Source organism: Paroedura picta, chromosome 15 (genome assembly GCF_049243985.1).
Source record: "Paroedura picta isolate Pp20150507F chromosome 15, Ppicta_v3.0, whole genome shotgun sequence".
Lineage (NCBI taxonomy): Eukaryota > Metazoa > Chordata > Lepidosauria > Squamata > Gekkonidae > Paroedura > Paroedura picta.
This window is the reverse complement of record NC_135383.1, coordinates 26,231,313-26,251,347: the sequence shown is the minus strand read 5'-3', so window position 1 is coordinate 26,251,347 and position 20,035 is coordinate 26,231,313. Positions and strand designations below refer to the sequence as shown.

At 49.2% G+C, this 20,035-nt stretch overlaps 1 protein-coding gene across 2 annotated transcripts in view; it reads right to left on the bottom strand.

Moving 5' to 3' along the window:
* Positions 1–20,035, bottom strand: part of LHX1 (LIM homeobox 1) — a 50,896-nt gene that overhangs the window by 20,789 nt on the left and 10,072 nt on the right. Inside the window, exon 3 of one of the 2 annotated variants that reach the window (XM_077311908.1) lies at positions 8,350–8,630. In XM_077311908.1, the coding sequence (XP_077168023.1) occupies positions 8,350–8,630 (281 nt within the window). The remainder of the gene's footprint in view (positions 1–8,349; positions 8,631–20,035) is intronic. The other variant, XM_077311909.1, reaches the window with a different exon arrangement.

Below are 20,035 nucleotides of genomic sequence, written 5' to 3'. Positions count from 1 at the left end.
TCACAACAACCCTGTGATAGGCTCGAGAACTGGTCTAAATTGAATAAAATGAAATTCAATAGTGATAAATGTAAAGTTCTGCATTTAGGTAGGAAAAACCATAGAAGTCAATACAGGATGGGGGAGACTTGTCTTGGCAGTAGCATGTGTGAAAAGGTTCTAGGAGTCTTAGTAGACCATACATTGAACATGAGTCAGCAGTGTGACTCGGTGGCTAAAAAGGCAAATGGAATTTGGGGCTGTATCAAACGGAGTATCGTGTCCAGATCAAGGGAGGTGATGGTACCGCTTTACTCTGCTCTGGTTCGGCCTCACTTGGAGTCCTGTGTTCAGTTTTGGGCACCCCAGTTGAAGAGGGATGTAGACAAACGAGCGTGTCCAGAGGAGGGCAACAAAGATGGTGAGGGGTTTGGAGATTGAGATGTACAAGGAAAGGTTGGGGGAGCCTGGAGAAGAGACAGCTGAGAGGGGATCTGATAACCATATTCAAGTATTTAAAAGGGTGCCTTATAGAGGATGAGATGGACCAGAACCAATGGGATGAAATTAATGCAAAAGAAATTCCATCTAAACATCAGGAAGAAGTTCCTGACAGCTAGAGCGGTTTCTCAGTGGAACAGGCTTCCTAAAGAGGTGGTGGGTTCCCCATCTTTCGAAATTTTTAAACAGAGGCTGGATAACCATCTGACAGAGAGGCTGATTCTGTGAAGGCAAAGGGGTGGCAGGTTGCAGTAGATGAGCAATTGGGATGTGAGTGTCCTGCATAGTGCAGGGGGTTGGACTAGATGACCCGGGAGGTCCCTTCCAACTCTATGATTCTAAGTAGGCTAATCACTCCCCTCCCCCTCTTTGAAGAGGATATGGAGTTTAAGCAAAGGAGTTTTCGCTGTTTTTCTAGAAGTCTAGCAACTCCCTTGACAGTTGAGTGAGAGGAAGAAGTTACACAGGCAAAATTCAGCCTCCCTCCCTCCCTACAGATGTTTGTGTGTTTTTTCTTGGGGGGGGATACACATACCAGTTTCTGCATATCCACATATACACAGAATATCTTTTCCATAAACATACACACACACACACAAAATTACATAGCTAGCAGCTGACGGAGGAAGGTCGCATGAGTCAATCCCCCTATCTGACAATTGCCACTCCAAGCCAAGGGACTGTGTGTTTGAATGCCCTCTGCTGCATAAAGGGTTTCCCTGCATATTGCACATAGAGAGAGGTACTCTCAGCTTCTTCCTGCTCTGCTAGACTTCTACATGCAAGGCATTGTTTATTGTGCTAGGAAGTACACAAAGGTAGGACCTCTTGCCCACTGGCCAAACAAGCAAGTGGTTGGTTCCAGAATCCCCCCCCCCAATGAATGCCAGTGGCAGCACCTGGCTGGGGGTCCCACTTGCTTTGATGGGCTTCTCTTTTCAGTCCTTTGAAGAGTAGCCAGGTGTGCATTTTTCACCTTTTACTTCAACAGAACTCCACAAATAATTAAGATTTTGAACATGGTACCTTTTAAAAAAATTAAGAACCTCTTTTCCAAGTTTCTGATTCATTCCCACAATGCTCCTTCCTTCCCACCCAGAGAGATGCTCCATTTCTTGCACATTCACAGATGCGCAAGTTAGTTACAGAAACATTCATACATTTGTAAGCAGCCCCCCCCAACCATCACAAAATCATCAGAAAAACGAAACTGAAAAATAAATTGGTCTCTTACAGCCGGTAGGATATTCTAACCCCCCAACACAGACCCAACCACTCCTCATTCCATGTCACTGAAAGCTCGGCCTGTGGAAGGACGATTAACGGCTGCCCCAGCAGAATGCAGACTTCACTGATCAGTCACTAATATGTTCATTTTTTGTGAACTCTTAGTTGGTGCTTTTATTCTTTTCCACTTATGCTTCGGGCTGGCTTTCAGGTGGAATCTCCTCTATTTCGGGACAAGTGTGCATGTGTGACAGAGTAAACACATTTCTGGCACATGACAAAATCTGGCCGGCAGCACCAAAGCCCTGCTGGAAGAGGCCGTCTTGTCCAGCCTCCTGTTCCCACAGCTGCCAACCAGGGCAAGAAAGCAAGACCCTTCACACATTATCTTGTCCAGCCTCCTGGGGAGAAGCCCAGGAGCACCTTAAAGGTGAAGGGCCAGGAGGAGTGCTCATGAGTCAGAGCTCACCTCTTCAGATGCATATTGGGAAGAAATTGTCTTAGAATCAGAGAATCACACAGTTGGAAGGGACCGCCAAGGTTATCTAGTCCAACCCCCTGCACTATGCAGGAACTACCTGCCCACCAACAGTGACCTCTATTTCATGTCCAAAACATCCTCCCCACCAAAAATCTCCAGAATCCAGTCTGGAGGTTTTTAAAACCAAAATCCCAGATGGAAGACCTTCAGGGGCACCAAGATCAGGCCCTGTGTTTTGCATGTGTGCAGACAGAAAGATCCTTTAAAATGACCTGTCTTTGCCTCCCCGTAAAGGCTTGATCAACCCTTCCCCACCTCTCCTTTCAAATAGTGTGAGGACAAAACATTCCACAAACAAACACACCTGGTGCGTGTTCTCTTTTTCTTTCTTTGTCATGCCTAAACTAAAAGTTCAAACCAGTTTAAGGGCTACAGAACATTGGAGATGCATCCCATAAACAATCACTTTGGGGGGTCCAGCCATTCAGTTTTTCTGACAAGAAGCTAATACTCATATTAAATTTGTATTAGAAGCTTCACTGTTTTTTTGTGGATGCTTATGTACTTTTAAACTATCCACCCCTCTGTATCTTGAAGACTAACTGATGGTCCTTGCAAATAGATCCTCTAGGTCCTAAAAGACCTAAAAGACTCATATTACTGAAAAGGTAAACATCCATCTCTGGACAATCAATGGATTGGGCACCTTAGAACATTATCAATATTTGAATGCAGAGCATAGCAATGGCAACTGTGTAATAACTTATTTTTATATATTTGAAAACAGTTAGAAACTTGTGTAGCTCCACCACCTCCTTCCTTCCTTCCTTCCTTCCTTCCTTCCTTCCTTCCTTCCTTCCTTCCTTCCTTCCTTCCTTCCTTCCTTCCTTCCTTCCTTCCTTCCTTCCTTCCTTCCTTCCTTCCTTTCCTTCCTTCCTTCCTTCCTTCCTCCCTCCCTCCCTCCCTCCCTCCCCCCCTCCCTCCCCCTGGTTTTGTGTGTATGTGTGAAAGACAGAACACTGAACAATGGAGCCAGTTGTTCAGCTGGGGCCTATGATCTTTCCTAGGGACATCCCCCCCCCCCCAAAAAAAAGGCCCTACCTAATCAAACTTGGGCCTGTTTTGATTTTGGATTTCACAAGCACCATCAAGAATGCCCCTGGCTTTGAAGTGCGGCACGTGAGAATGAATCTGTTGTTGATTTGTTGAATTGGGGGGGGGGGTGATGCTCGGGGAAGAGTACAAGGGGTAGCAGAGTTCTGCAGGGCCTGCAAGATGGAGCCCTTCTGCCAGGCATTTGGTTAGGGCCAAGTGAGTGTGACAACATCTACTCCCCCCCCCCCATCAAAACCGACCCCTGAATGTTCTGTTCCCGGAGACCTGTAGTGAGATATACACATTTTGTTCAGTTGTTGATACTGTTTTTAATTTGTATGTTAATTTAAATTTTAATTAAATTATTATTTTTAATAATTGAATGGCTTTAAATTGTAATGCCAGCTTGCAGGGAGGATGGTATCCAAATCAATCAATAATATAATAATACTAATAATACTAATACTAAAAATACTAATAAAATCTGCTTTGCAGGCTTGGTACCCCCAATTGAAGAATCTCAAAGACCTTACTCTGCTTGAGACTCTGGGGAGCTCCTGCCTGAGTGCAGAGGTCAAAGGCTCAAAAGCAGATTCAGGTACGTATTCTCACTGCCCAAAATATAAAGAAGAAAGGGTCGGTCGGTCGGTCGTGCAACATGGCTCATGCACTGGCCTTCCCCTTATGCGGCCTCCAGATGTCCATGGACTACAGTTCCCATGAGCCCCTGCCAGCATTTGCTGGCAGGGGCTCATGGGAACTGTAGTCCATGGACATCTGGAGGGCCGCAGTTTGACTACCCCTGGATCATCTAGCCCTCCCAAAGACAGCTGAGAGGTTCTCATGGCCGCTCTGCAGTGAGGTCCGCACTCACTTGGCTGCAAGGGCATGACAGCACAGGATCCCCCCGATGATTCTGGGGTGCTCAGGGTCAGCAACTGGCACTCCCCTGTGCCAAATTTGGCTGCTTGACTGGTGCAACCTGGCTATGCCGATGGTCAAGGAAGGCAGTGAATCAGCAGCAACCGCAGTGGACGAATGTGGCATCAAGACAAAGGGAGGAAGCCAGAGTATGAATAATGCAAATAAATAAAAAGCAGGGGGCAGGGCAGGAAGCAGTGCTTGGACTGGGTACCCCCGCCCCCCCCCCAAAAAAAAACACCCCACATTGTCCAACAGGCCCTCTAACAAGATAAGCAGGGTAATTTGGGCCATTAAACCAGACATGCCAAGGACTGAATCAATGTTCTTCTGCCTGCAAAATTCTACCCCTGGCAGTCCTAAGTAAACTTTCCTGGGAGAAAGGCCCATTGAATAAAACGGGCTTGCTTCCGAGTAGCCTTGCTTTGGATGGCTCCCTGGGGCAATGCAAATCCTGCCACACCCAAATGCAGGCCCCTTCCTGTCTTGCCACCTGCCCCTCAAGAAGAGAATGCTTCTCAGTCCTCCGGGCCTGCCGTAAGGAGCAGGATTCCAGATGCTGGCACAACTAGCAGAGGAGGGGTGTGTCTGCCTTCGGCCACTGCCTTGACTTCTAAGGTGATGACAAATTTTAAAAGCACGGAGGGAAAGGAGTGCAATTTATTTCTTAAAAGATTTACCTTCTGCTTTCTCTCCTGGCTCAAGATTTTATTGTCAGAGCCTCCATCCCCACAGGTCTGTGATACAACTACTGTGTGTAATCCGCCCTCCTTGTTGCAGGACATTTGCCCCAAGGCCTTGGAAGGGAAATCGGGGTGGCTTTAAAATGCTTGATATACAAGCGTACCCAGGGTGATCCCGCTGGCAGATCACACGTGCAAACACTGGCTCATCTGTTCACAAGTTGTTTTATAGATACAGAACATTTCCCCCGTGGTGAGAATACATGCAGTCTCATTCACACATGCTTGCTTATGCCCTTGTCTGCCTGCAGAAATACACTGCCACCCCACACAACACACAGATGGCAACCTCTGCCCTTAAACCTGCACAGGTGCATTCCCATGCTTAGGATCAGCACTGTCAACAAAACGTGCTCTTTACCCCCACGATGTGGCTCATCCGTCCATTCTGGAGGACTTGCGCATAACTACCGTGGCTGCCATGGGCTGGTCAAACAGCAGCCCCATAAACAAAGTCTGTAGCCACCAAACATGAACCGCTCGCAATACAAGCCAGGAACAGATGGGTCCCGTGACCTCACAGCCTGCCTCGTGTCGAAGCAACTAGCAATTCTGGTGGTTGTTGTCCAAGAAAGTGTTGATGGCGCACATGTGGCCCCAGCACAGCATCTCTGGGACCCAGCCCAAAGTCTGTGGATTGGACGCTGGAAGACCCTTTCGATGGGTATCTTCCCAACAGGGTCCCAATACAGAGTTGAGATTTGACTGGGGGAATGGGGGAGGTTTCCTTTTCCTCCTCCTTCTGTGCCCCTTGACACAGCTGACTCCCCGACACCATTACGAGCTCCAGGCAAAGAAAAGATGGGCAAAGAGAAGGTCTCCCCCCACCCTTCAAGGTTAATAATAAAAGCCGGGTGGTGAGAATTGCTTGTGCTCAGCAAAAATGGCACGGAGGGAAAACAATGGAGCCCCCCCCCCCAATCTCCTATTTGAATCAGTCTCCCCCAACCCGTTACTATAATGTACTTTTAAAGATGGTGGGAATATCAGACCACAGAATCTCTTAGTCAGATAAGCCCCAAGTATCAGAAAGTGAAGTCCACCCCGAGAACGGAGCCAGGCCGATGAAAACACAGCATGAAAGGTCCTTGTGGGACGGAACCAGACTAGCAGCACTCAGACTATTCGGAATGGAGTGTTCTTTGTGAGAACGCCTCGCTTGATAATTTCCGGCTACTTTCCCTCTCCCGCTTTGTAAAGATGGAGTTCTCTCAAACCAAGTACAAGTTTATATTCTATTCCCCCCTGTATTTGTAAAGATACAGCTTTATTGTGAAAAGGAATGCATTTTCCTGCCCATTTCAGTGCATTATTCAGGGGCAAGCCCCAATTTGCTCCCAACCCTCAGCAAATAATTAAACTAAGAGGGGAAAAGGGGACTGTTTTGCAAGACCACACTCTGGCCCATCCACTCCCACGCTGGGTTTGCAGAAGCAGCCAAAAGACGCTCCTGGAGGCCTCTCAGCATCTCCTGGTCCTGCTCTTTGGCCAAGGCCTCTCCTGCTCTCCCCGTGGGGCTGGAGCTCCCTCCCACAACACAGGCAGGGGGCCCACTAGCGTTTCTTTCGGCCTCCAACCACCTTTAACCTCCTGTACCCCTTGAATGCTCATCACTTTCCCAAGTTTAAAGGAAGCTCTAAATCCCACTTATCCTTCCCTCCCCTGCCCTTTGTCTCCTCTGATCTACCCACATTTAGACGGTAGAGTCCTTTGGAGCAGAGACATGTCCGGTCCTTCCTGCAGCTAAAGCTTCCAGGCAGGAGGCTGAGAGGGTCGAACAGACGGCCTCGTGTCAGACTGTGTGTGGTGGAGAGATGAATGTTCCCTTGAACAGAAAACTAACCCTGCAAGGGGGTACGGGTTCTCCCCCTCCCTGTGTATCTGTTTGCTGAGGGGGTTTTATATCTGTGGGGAAGTTTGGGTTTAAAGAAAAAGCACCCCAAAACACAGGGGTCCCTTAGGAGACGGGCTCCTCCACTGACAGCCCATCCTGCCAGCCCAGCACCCTGCTGCCTCTTATGGGACCGTGACAGGGAGGAGAGAACTTCCTTCGCCCGGAGCCAGCTGCATCCCCACAGGCTAAAGAAACTCTCACGGATCGTACACTGTCCTTGCTCACATGAGAAGCCGCAAACAACCAAAGAGGGGAAACAAACTCAACCTAAAACCTTACCGTTTTGTCAAAAGGGTCAAGCTGCACCAAATAAAATAAAACAACAGATTAAATATTTATTATGTGGTGTGCCCATATATAAAATATGGATTTAAAAACATATCAAACGGAACATTTTTCAAGCATTCCTGGAGGATGAGTGCCAGATGTGCTTCGGCTTCTGCGGCCTTCCTCGGAGGCTACAAATACATTAAATACACGTTCAGAGAATATCCTACATTTCTCACCATCAGCTGTTGCTCCCCGTCTGTCTAGGTCAGGGATAGTCAAACTGCGGCCCTCCAGATGTCCATGGACGACAATTCTCAGGAGCCCCTGCCAGCATTCGCTGGCAGGGGCTCATGGGAATTGTAGTCCATGGACATCTGGAGGGCCGCAGTTTGATACCCCTGATCAAAGTTGATGTCACACGCATCCAGAGTGGCTGGAAATTCCACACCCCCTCCAAGGTGTCCAGGGACCCATGGACCTCTGCCTAAGAAATTCGTTGCCCCCCCCCCACAGCACAGGAGGGAACAACACCTGGCAGTGAAACGTGTATAATTTGGGGTTGTGTTCTGTAAATTTAATGTATTATTGACCATTGAGGAAGGTTGTAGAAGTTGAAATGCATAATAATAACAATAACAAGGATAACAATAATGATAATAAATTTTATTATAACCTGCCCCTCTCAGTAGACTCTGGGCAGGTAACCAGGTAAGATCACTACATGGCGCAATAGACACTTCCACTTAACATTAAATAACTAGGTTTCTAAATCATTAAAATCAGGGTTAAAACAGCTTTCCTTAAAGTTCTAGACAATTGAGGGTAAGCTGATGTTTAACTGGAGGAGGTTAGGTGGGTTCTCAAGCAGGGGGGCCGACATCTTCATGACGTTCTCTCTTGGCCCCAAACAAAAGCCTGGCTCATAAGACACGTTCATTCACCAGGAATGCTTGAATCGGATATTCAGACCCCTAACGTGTTTAATTTTATATGTGTACACTATATAATAAATGTTTTGTTATTTTTTTTTTTAACTTGGCATAGCTTGACCCTTTTGACACATTAGAAAGCGCCCCACGACTAGCTGAGCCCCAAACGTATCCCAAACAGGTGGGTCTCAATTCCATGCTGGAAGATGCCGCAGGCCGGGATTCCTGCGTGGAACACCTGGGCCGACGTTCTCCTGGGCCCGCATCCCACCCCTGGGGTCTCCTCTCGGCATGCTGCTGAGCTCGTACCTGGATGACCCGCATGTTGAGGCCCGTCTCCTGTGCCAGCTGCTCACGGATGTGCCGGGTGGGCTTGGGGGTGGCAGCAAATGCGGCCTTGAGGGTCTCCAGCTGCTTGGCCTTGATGGTGGTGCGGGGCCCCCGCCGCTTCGCCCCCAGGTTTTGGTCGTCGTTCTCGTTGCTGCCCACCTCCTTGTCGGAGACGTTGGCGCTCTCAGAGTCCTTGGCATCATCCTGACCGGGGTCCTGGGAATCGGGGGAGAGGCTGGGGTCGCTGCCGGTGGTGGCTGCTGGTGGTGGTTGGGGGTGGAGACAAAACACACATGAAGGAGTTATCATCACGCTTGGCCCATTGACAGATACATCCCAGGTCCCCCAAGAGGCGGAGGCCGGGATGGAGACCAGGGAGTGGGTTTGTTTCCCTAGTTGTCTGCTAGAGTTGCCAGCCTCCAGGTAGGGCCTGGAGATCTCCTGGAATAACAATTGCTCTCCAAATGACAGAGAACGTTCTCCATGGAGAGAAGGGCTTGTCTGGAAGGTGGACTCTGTGGCATTATTAGTTCTGCTTTGGGAAATTCCTGGAGATTTGAGGGTGGAGTCTGAGGGAGCGCGAGGCTTAGGGGAGAGAGGCCTCAGAGGGGTATAATGCCATAGAGGGGCTCATGGGAATCATAGTCCATGGACATCTGGAATGCCCCAGTTTGTCCAGCCCTGCCATAGAAGTAATCCTCTAAAGTTTCCATTTCCTCCAAAGGAACTGATCAGAATTGCTTGCAGTCATAATTCCAGGAGAATTTCAGGCCCACCTGGAGGATGGCAACCTTCTTTGCACATGGGGTGTGCCAGAAAATTTGCACGTCCCTTAAATTGTTTGGTGAAGTCAGCTCACCCATATACTGTTCCGCAAACAGTTAGTCATCTAGGAAAGAGGGATCAAGCAAATGGACCTGCCAGTATGAACTGACTAAGGAATCCAGCAACAGGAGGCTGAGGGGGGACATGGGAGTCAGGCCCACAGAGATCTGCGGGGAGGGTGAACAAAGACTACCTCCTTGCACTGGCCCTATTCAACCTCCCCCTTGAACGACAGACACTGAGTGACACGTACCCTTGAAACAGCCAGCCCTTCAACGATGGAAAATTAGCCATTTTTAAGTAAATCCCCACTGATTTCCAACCAATATTCTGATAGACTGTTCATTTTAAATTGGACACATGGAGAAATCTGGCCATGCAAGTCCTAAACAAGCATCCCCAGAAAATCCTACATCAAGATACGCTTATTTATTTGCTTCACTTCTCCCGGATGGGGATCCAGAGCAGCTCCTCCATTTTTCTCTCCCTTCAGTCCTGGGAGAGAGGTCTGAATGGGAAAGAAAGAGACGAACAAGCTTCCCTGGCAGAGTGGAGATTTGAACTTGAGTCTCCCAGATCTCAGTCCAACACTCTAGCCACAATAGTGGACCCTCCTCTTGGCCCACTGACACTGGCCCAGAGTCTGCTTCCAGGGCAATCCAAGGAGCCAGTAGCGGTCATCAAGTCCTGTGTGGTCTGGGACCAGCTGACATTAAGGCAGAGGTTCCCAACCAGAGATTAGTGGAATAGGGTCATGTGCTTCATAGAATCCTAGAGTTGGAAGGGGCCATACAGGCCATCTAGTCCAACCCCCTGCTCAACCCAGGATCCGCCCAAAGCATCCTAAAGCTTCGGCTCAATTCAGCCGCCTCCTCGATCACTGCAGCCCGAGATGGCAAGAGCTGTGGTGCGGAGAGGAGGGTCAGCGGCAGCTCACACATTGGCATTGGCACTGCCGCTGCCCTTCCTCTCCACACTGCAGCACTGGCCTCCTCCGTACCGCTTTGGGCTTCAATGATCACTGAGGCGGCCAAACGGAACCGAACCGCACAGCCCTACAGTGTGGGCCCCTGGGTGTCCGTGGGAGCTCTGAAGTGTCGTGGAATGGGGCAGGGTCCAGGCTGTCCTCTCAGCTCCTAGTCTTCTTTCTGGCCTATGTGAGGCAAAGCGCCATAGAAGTAGTAAAGGCAGGGGGAAGGAGCAGAAGGAGGGCTAATGGGGCAGGGAGTGATGCCATTTCTAGGGGGTGGCAGGGGGGGGGGTGGCCAGCTTTTCATTTCCAGGACTCCTTGAAGGCTGGAAAAAATACTCCATGGTCAAAGTGTTGGAAAAGGCTGCATTCAGGACTACCTGCTCCCATACAAGCCCACATGACTGCTATGGCTGTTCCCTAAGGACGTTTTTAGGTGCCACCAGGTGATGACCTGAGAACGGGCCTCCTTGGGGTGGCAACAAGACTGTGGCACTCTGTCCTGGCCAGGGACTTCTCTGTCCCCTTCCCCTCACTATCTCCCCCCCCCCCAGAGGGAGAGGCTTGTTTTGCCTGCCATCCCCTCCATCCTGCCCCACATTCCCATTGACGTTTCTGCCTTTTTGCATGAAGGCACTTCTGGCTTGATTTCCACTCCTTTTATGAAGGGGGTGGTGGCCTTGCTTGGTCTGAAGGGCAGGCTATGAGCTAGCAAATAAATACGCAATGGCTCAGATTTGTTTACATGCAGAATACAGATGGCGTTCACTGGGCTGTGAATCAGGTCAAGCATGGGGAGGGGGAATAAATGTACTAAATAACCCTGTTTTTATTCTGAATTATTTCATCTGAAGCGATTTTGGATTTAATGTTTAGAATCAAACATGAGTGGAAATGTTTCCTGGGTACCAACTTGCTGTTGTAAGGCAGGGACAAAACTCCTTGGTGGCAACTTCTACAGGGAAGCTGGAAGGGTCACTGGGGCCGTATCGGAGAGAGGATGTAGGAAAACTGTTCTAGGATTGATATAGAATTCATCGCAAACCCCCAATTCGTTTGGACATGGATATTTCCAAAACAGAGCCCATTTTATGCATCTGCAATTGTGGCCTCTAGCTCTCAAAAGCTGCTGCCAAAACAAACCTTATAGTCTTGAGGTGTCACAAGATCCTGGTTTCCCACTGAGATGTTTATCTCCCTCCCCCCCCCCCCCCCCGCAGACATAGGCTTGCCCACAGGCCTGTGGAAAAACATCCTGGACCCCCAACAGAGGCTTAATGCCAGGAGATGCTATTTATGAGCTTTAGCTGCTTGGTAGGCCAAAGTCTGAAAGGGACAGGGCATTCTCTCCGGGCCTGCTCTCAACCCTCCCCAAAGTCTACTCCCTAGCTCTACATGGTCGTTTCCCCCCTCCATTTTATCCTAACAATTACCCTGCAGAGTAGTGGAACAAAGTTTGAGCCCGAGGGCCCCTTTAAGGGCAACCAAGTTTTATTCAAGGTTTTATTCGCTTTTGTGCGCACGCAATGGAACAGGAAGTACCAGTCCATACAGAGAGGCCGAGGGTGAACAATAAATTGGCATACGATATGCAGGGGTGGCCAAACCGTGGCTCTCCAGACGTCCATGCTGCTGGCAGGGGCTCATGGGAATTGTAGTCCATGGACATCGGGAGAGCCACGGTTTGGCCACCCCTGCAATATAGTAACAGATTCAAGGCCTACGCAGGAAACGTATTAATTATGCCATATGCTGATTTGCTGCTCACACCTCTATCCGCAAGAAACAGATGTTCTGCCTGGCCTACAACTGAGGCCAGGAAAGAAGAAGAGGAACAGTTGGATCTTATATGCCACTTTTCTCTACCAGAAGGAGTCTCAAAGCGGCTTACAATCGCCTTCCCTTTCCTCTCCCCACAACAGACACCCTGTGAGGTGGATGAGGCTGAGAGAGCCCTGAGATTACTGAAGAAGAAGAAGAAGAAGAGTTGGTTCTTATATGCTGCTTTTCTCTACCCAAAGGAGGCTCAAAGTGGCTTCCAATTGCCTTCCCTTTCCTCTCCCTACAACAGACACCCTGTGAGGGAGGTGAAGCTGAGAGAGCCTTGAGATTACTGAAGAAGAAGAAGAGTTGGTTCTTATATGCCGCTTTTCTCTACCCAAAGGAGGTTCAAAGCAGCTTACACTCGCCTTCCCTTTCCTCTCCCCACCACAGACACCCTGTGAGGTGGGTGAGGCTGAGAGAGCCCTGATATTCCTGCTCGGTCAGAACAGCTTTCTCAGTGCTGTGGCGAGCCCAAGATCACCCAGCTGGCTGCATGTGGGGGAGCGGGGAATCAAACCTGGCTCCTCAGATTAGAAGTCTGTATTCCTAACCATGACACCAGGAACATCATAGATGCTGGCCTACTTGCCTGACAGCCCTTCAGCCAAAAAAACAACAACAACCCTTCAAGTTCTGCCAAGTTCTCAGAAAGGCTCAAAGTATCAGTGGAAGGTGGTCATTTAATTTCAAAAGGTTTTAACCGATGGGATGAAATTAATGCAAAAGAAATTCCGTCTAAACCTCCAGAAGAAGTTCCTGACAGAGCGTTTTCTCAGTAGAACAGGCTTCCTTGGGAGGTGATGGTGGGTTCTCCATCCTTGGAGATTTTTAAACAGAGGCTGGATAGCCATCTGACGGAGAGGATGATTCTGTGAAGGTTCAAGGGGGTGGAGGTGACAGTGGAGGAGCGATAGGGATGTGAGTGTCCTGCATAGTGCAGGGGGTTGGACTAGATGACCCAGGAGGGCCCTTCCAACTCTATGATTCTATGATTAATTGTTTTAATGCTTATGTATATGATTTTTTGTATATGAGCCTACCAGGGAAGGGCGGAGTATAAATAAAAATTATTGATTATATGTATGGGCTGGTAATTCCCCTTCTATTGTGTCTGAGGAAGTATGCACACACACAAAAGGCTACACCTTGAATAAAACCTGGCTGGTCTTCAGGATGCCGCTGGACTCACACTTTGGCCAATTCAGGCCAACAAGACAACCCATTTGAATCTTCTACCTGCAAAGTGGGTTAGGCTGAGAGACTGCGTGGCCCAGGGTCGCCCGTGAGAGAGTGGTCATGTGGCCAGTATGGATCCAACCATGTGCTTCTGAAGGTTTGCTACAAAGAAAGCTTGGGAAGAGAGAAAGCCGATTTCTGCGGATTCTCTGCTCCCAGTGCTCTTCCGCATCACCAGGACTTGGTTCCTGGCTGCTGTTCCTGAGGGCCCACGGATTCCCTGGGAGGAAAGTTTCAAGGGTCTCGGTTGGCTGCCATGGAAGAAAGAAGTGGGAAAGACCAGCCAGCCAGACCTACGGATCCTCGGACACTGGCCGTTTTCTGTTTCAAGGTAAACAGGGCAAACACAAATCCTGTGTTGCAGTCCTGTGCATACTTAAGCTTCTGGATCCAGTGGGGCCTGTTTCTGTGGGCAGGATGACTGGACAAAGAGCATTTGTGCTTAAGAGACAGCTGTCCAATCCACATTCCAGGGGGAGACAATTGCATTGAAATACAGGCAGAATTGCCATTGAATTGACAGAGGAAATCCCCAGGGGGGCACACCAGGCTGGTGACCGGGCACAAGTAGGGCCAGCCCCAATGCTGCCCCCATGGATCCAGGGGAACCTGTAGGGCTGGCTGCTAGTCCTGCAGGGGAAATAGATCTGGCCATTTTCATTTCCCCGTGCACTAAACAGAAGGGGGCTTCCTTCTAAATAAATACACACCCTCCTGGGTTGCACTGGGTGTGTGGCTTTGAGACAGATCACGTCCCCCTGTTTTATTTTGGAAAGAAGTTTTGTTTAGCTAGGAGGAAGCCTTAACGATTCTCATGTTGTTGTGAAAACTGCCCCCCATCCATGCCCCCTTTGCACACTTTGCACGTGGGCAGTGACACACGGGTGTGAAAGTGACACAGGCGGCTCCTTGCCAGACCTGCCAGCCAAACATCTCCGGGGACTGTGAATTCGTCACCCCTCACCCTCATCCCCCAAAGGCTTGACACACGCCCTGCGTGGCTCTCTGATCTCCCCAGGCGCTTGGGCAGGATCCAGTTTCCTATCGTGAAAGGAAGGGAGCCATAGACACCTCCCTCTGCACCTCCCACCAGTTCGCAAACTCTGCCTTCTGGGGCTCTGATCTTCTTCTTTTTAAGTGCCCCTGGATTCTCTAAACCCCCTCCCCACAAATTCAAAGAAAGGGACACACTTAACTGCCTATCGCAACACCAAATATTTGCTTGCAATTCTGTAAATCTCCCCCGGTTGGTAAGTCTTCTTAACACCCCCCTCCTCCCATGGACTGTTTCTCTCAGCCCCTCCTCTGTTCTTCTTGAGCTACGATATTTGGAACCCCACAGGAAGGAAGGAAGGAAGGAAGGAAGGAAGGAAGGAAGGAAGGAAGGAAGGAAGGAAGGAAGGAAGGAAGGAAGGAAGGAAGGAAGGAAGGAAGGAAGGAAGGAAGGGGATAGAAAGAATGAATGAAAAAATGAAAGGGAGGAAGAGAGAGAGAGGGAGGAAGAAGGAAGGAAGGAAGATCCAGCTACGATTTCTGATATTTCTAACTTTGAATATGGAGGAAAGACTAAATCCAGTCTGGAAAACGGGAGCGGGGGGGGGGGGCAGGTGGGATAAGAACAATAAAAGTAGAGAAAGGAGAGAGAAAGGCAAAATGAGAGCTTGAGGAGACCAGGGAGATGGGATCTCTCTATCAGCAGGATCTAGAGAGTGATTAAGCTGTAGAAGTTGGAGGGCTGCAGCATTCAGAATTAGAACCAAGTCTGTTTAGCATCAGAGCCAGAAATTAAATGTAGAACTGTACATCCCAGCACGGTCCTCTGGAAGCCACTGCGGTTGAAATCAAAGAACCCGATGAGGCCCTGATCCTACTCTTTCTTACTTGGGAGCAGGCCCTGTGTAATCAAAGGGCCCTGCATCGGAATAAACAGAACTAAGCTGGGGCCGTTAAGTGCCTTTATAATGGGTTCCCAGGGGACCAGTCCTGAAGTGTGCTTACACGGAAGGAAGTCCCATTGAGTCAATGGGATTTCACTCAAGGAAGGGTACAGGATGGCAGTCTTAAAACCAAACACTCAACTGCTTCACAGCTAGCTTGCTGTCCCAGTTGCATGCACTGTCCTTTTTAAGAATAATAAAAACATTCTACCCTACAAAATATATGATCATTTTGATCTTTAGGCTAAGCTTTTCTATCAGGAAGTGTACTTGTCTGTTTCAATATCTCCTGTGATTTTCTAGGGCCCCAATCCAGGGGAAAAAGTGAGTCCTAAGGGGCTAAATTCTGTTGCAAGCCCCAATGCACGTTGACTCACGAGAAAGCACACCCAAGTTTCACCAAGCTCCTCATGTTCCTAGGATTGTGGACTTCTGTTGCCCCTCACTTTAGCGGGTCTTTCAACACCTCCAGCCTCTTATGAATGATGACTCAGGAGTCGGACATGACCTGTTTGGGAGCCAAATCCTGAGGGTCCAGCAGGATTAAAACTGTGATTCTGACCACTGACTAGCAAACAGGCCCATGGAGATCAATTGGGGCAGGGCGGGGGGGGGGTTGCCAGCAGGTCTCAACTGAGTTGTGGCAGCCCCCCCAAAATCTTCAAGGCAAGAGAAATTCAGAGGCGGGTTGACACTGCCCGCCTCAGGGCCGCGACTGCTCCTTGGAGGTCTCCCATCCAAATACTCGGCACGGTCACCACTCTGCTTAATGTTCTGCTCCCAGCATTGCACCCTATTCTGTGCTGTTTGGTTGGTCACTAACAGAAGGCGGATTCCACCAGGGCTTGCCTCACTGGCATTGCCAGCCGACCCCTTCTGGGTCAGAACCAAAGTCCTTCTAGCCGGGCCTCCTGGTTCCAACAGTGCTCAGCCAGAGACCGCTAGAGACCTGAGGACAGCAGTCATTCAGAGAGAGGTACACTGCCTTTGAGCATGGAAGCTCCCTTCAACCCTTGCGATGCTTGCCCCTCACCAGGATGGTCACATTTCCCGGAGTGGGGGGAAGAAATAAGTAGAACCAATCAGACAACAGACACCCTGTGAGGTGGTGAGGTTGAGAGAGCCCTGAGAGAACTGTGACTGACCCAAGGTCACCCAGCTGGCTGCCTGGGGAGGAGTAGGGAATCCAACCTGGTTCTCTAGATTAGAGACCACGCTATTAACCACTACACCAAGCTGGCTTTTAAAGCATCAGAGCTCCCCTTTTAAAGCCATCTATGCTCGTGAGTACCACCACCCCTTGGGGCAGTTACTGAAAAGAAGTCAGATTCCAATGGGTGTTGGTCTGAAGCAGCACAATAAAAATCAGAGTCCAGGAGCACCTTTAAGACCAACAAAGATTGCACTCAAAAACTCCCACCCTGAATAAATCTTTGTTGGTCTTAAAGGTGCTACTGAACTATGATTTTATTGAAAATGTCAGTGGCACTCCCAAGAAAGCATGCAAAAATTTCGATTACTTGCCAAAGCCATATAATGCCACCTCCCCCTAGCTTAGCTAGAGGAAACCCTCTCCCCATTTGTTGAACACCCAGTCTCTTTGTATTCATCTAGCAGAAAAAAGCATTCCCGTCATCAAGCCAAATTAATCATGCTATGAACTTCAGCTCTGCCTAGAACGCTTTGGTTGAAAGTGAATTAGACACATGGATTTGTGTAATCTCTCTGCCCATTCGCCCCTTAAAATTGGATTGAAACCCAGCGTTTTGAGTTTGAGGTATATACTCATTTCTTACTACTAGGAGTAGCAACAACTCTCATGCAGCAACAGCTAGTAAGCCTATGAGTATTACTAATAATAATACTAGGAATATTGCCAATACTCATTGTGGTTACAACACAGGGCCTGCAAAATTCCTCATTTCAGGATTGTAAAATCTCCAGTAACTAAAGCACTTAACCTACTTGGCAAGGGGCCTTCCTGAATAAAGTGGCATTTAATTCTGAGTAAACATAGACAGGCCAGCACTTGGAGGTTACACAATTATTGACTGAAACCCTTCATGGCCCACCTTTCTCCCCCCCCCCCAACCTCAAAAGCAGGGGTAGTCAAACTGTGGCACTCCAGATGTCCATGGACTACAATTCCCATGAGCCCCAGCATTGGCAGGGGCTCATGGGAATTGTAGTCCATGGACATCTGGAGGGCTGCAGTTTGACTACCCCTGCTTTAAAGGAAGGGTGATTTACCTGGGATGCAGCTCCATTAAATGCCTTGGGATTTACTTTGGGGTCAACAAGAGTAGGATCAGCATACAAGAGCAAAACATTTAGGCGGGGTTGGAGGTAGATCCAGATCCTCCGCAGTCTTACTGAGCAATAAGCCCCTCCTAGGCTTATTTTCTCAAAATGTACTCAGGATCCCACCCTTCCTACAAGGAGTTCAAAGGCAGCATCCATGGTTCATGGCTACTCCACTTGCTCCTCACAACAGGATGTGACCCAGCTCGAAGGTCTAGGGCAGCACGGGGATTTGAACCCAGGTCTTTCCACACCCGTGGAGATAATTCCTTTATGATGTCCCAGTGACAGATTCTTATGAATTATTTATTATCAGTTCTCTCTTCCCCCTCCCCTGATTATTTATTAATTTTAATTATTATTGGGTGGGGGGTTGCTGGCTGCTGCTGGCTTCTTAGATTTTTTTCACGTTAATGTTGGCATACTTTATAGTTTTTTTAAAATCACACAAAGATCTATTTATTTAGATCTTTATACTCTGCCTTTCCCTCCTGTGGCGAGCCAAAGCAGCTTACTCTCTGAGATATTTTAGGGTAACAGAGAATGACTGTGCCATGCTTACCCACGGCACATGAGGGATTTGAACCTGGGTCTTCCTGATCTATCCTGATACCGGGACCGGGACCCTGCACTGGCTCTGTGTGATCAACAGCTGCCCTGTTTCTTACTGGGGCGGGGGGCACCATGCGTGGGGTCGTTCAGGGAAATCCGGCAGATTTTGTTAACGGACCCCACTCTGTTGTTATTATCCCTGAGAATTGCAGGACGGGCAGGGATTGTTCTGGCACAACCTATTCTAACTGCAAATCATGGAATATTAATAACATCCAATATGTCCCAGATTTTATTTCAGGAAACTTGGCCCCCCTTCCCACCGCCCAGCAAAATGCTCACGTATTCTCTTTCGTGGTAAGACAGTGAAACAACCGGACAACATCAAGGGGGAACCATAACCCTCTATACCAGGGGTAGTCAAACTGCGGCCCTCCAGATGTCCATGGACTACAATTCCCAGGAGCCCCCTGCCAGCGAACGCTGGCAGGGAGCTCCTGGGAATTGTAGTCCATGGACATCTGGAGGGCCGCAGTTTGACTACCCCTGCTCTATACCCCTCCCCCAGTTACATCTTCCATCTATCCAGCCATCATTTGTCTAGAATAGCCATCCCCAATTTGCCGGGACGGGGCACCTTTGAAGGAGGCCACAGACTAGAATATGTGAGAAGGGGAGCCCCCCAAGGTATACAGGGGAGGGGGGCTGGTAACAACCAATCAAATATCCTTTTTGCCACTAATGATGTCACGAATTGCTAGAAAGTTCAACCTTCGTCAAGAAAAAGAAATCACGCAATCCTTTCCCTTTTGCATGCTAGAATAAAAGAAATGAATGCACATGCTTCTCTTGGTCAACTGTTCTATGCATGGTCACAAAAGCAGCAGAACTAGGCCACCCAATGACAAGGGAGAGGCTTTACCAAATTTGGGCGACTCCCCCAGAAATGCAGACCAAGGCAACTTTCTAATTCAGCACAACAAGGGGACTAAGCATGCTCCAGGAGGAAAGTGTGCTGGGGGGGGGGGGGGCTAGGGGAGAAGGTGCTCGGCCAGCCGAGCCCCTGAAGGAGAGCTTGGGAAGGGGGTTGCAAACTGTTCTTCCTTCCTGTCCTCCCTTGGGGCTCTCATTCCTCCCACAGGAAGTACGTTGCCTGGGAAGAACTTTGTGAAAGGACTGTGGCCACAGACGGGTCTTGGAGGGCTACGGGAAAACGGGTGGCAAAAGGGCCATCAAGGGGCAGCCAACTTATTCCACCCCGGCAGGATTCTACAGGAAGGCACCTGGAGGCGCTTTGCCAGGGCCTGCCTCTGCGTCACATCCCTGGACTTCCTTGGTGGTCCCCCATCCACTTAGTCACCAGGGCCGACCCTGCTGAGCTTCCAAGGCATGACAAGTTGGGCTAGCCTGAGCCGCCTTACAGAAAACAAAGAGTGTAGCAATGAAAAGCTTCACCCCATCCCAAAATGGCTGCCTGATGCGCACCCAGCACCTCCACTGCCTTTGGAATGCTGAGCCACAGGGCTGGGTCAGATTGCTGGCCATAAGACTGGGACCCTCTGATTCACTCCCTCACTCTGCTATGGAAGCTTCTGGGTGACCTTGGGCCAGTCATATACTCTCAGCCTGTCGTACCTTGCAGGGCTGTTGTGAGGATAAAACTGGAGGAGAAGAGAAGGACATCGGGTGCTTTTGGTCCTCATTGAGGAGAAAGGCAGTATATAAATAAAAAGCATAAAGTGAGGAAATTGGCTTTTATAACCATGGATAAACCCCTGAAATACTCTTCAGGCTTCAAGAAACCCCCAAATTGGTACAATCCTGCAGAATATGGTGGGGAAGCAGAGCTGTGGAAATGCCCACCGGGGCCGCTCCCCTCCCCTCCAGGCCCCTCACTGGAAGGGGAGGGAGAGTCAGCATGGCCACGTATGGTCATATCACCCGATAAATGTTGAACATATATTAACAATTAATTTAGCCCCATCCATTCAGAAAACCCTTCCAGGGCTATCAAGGAACT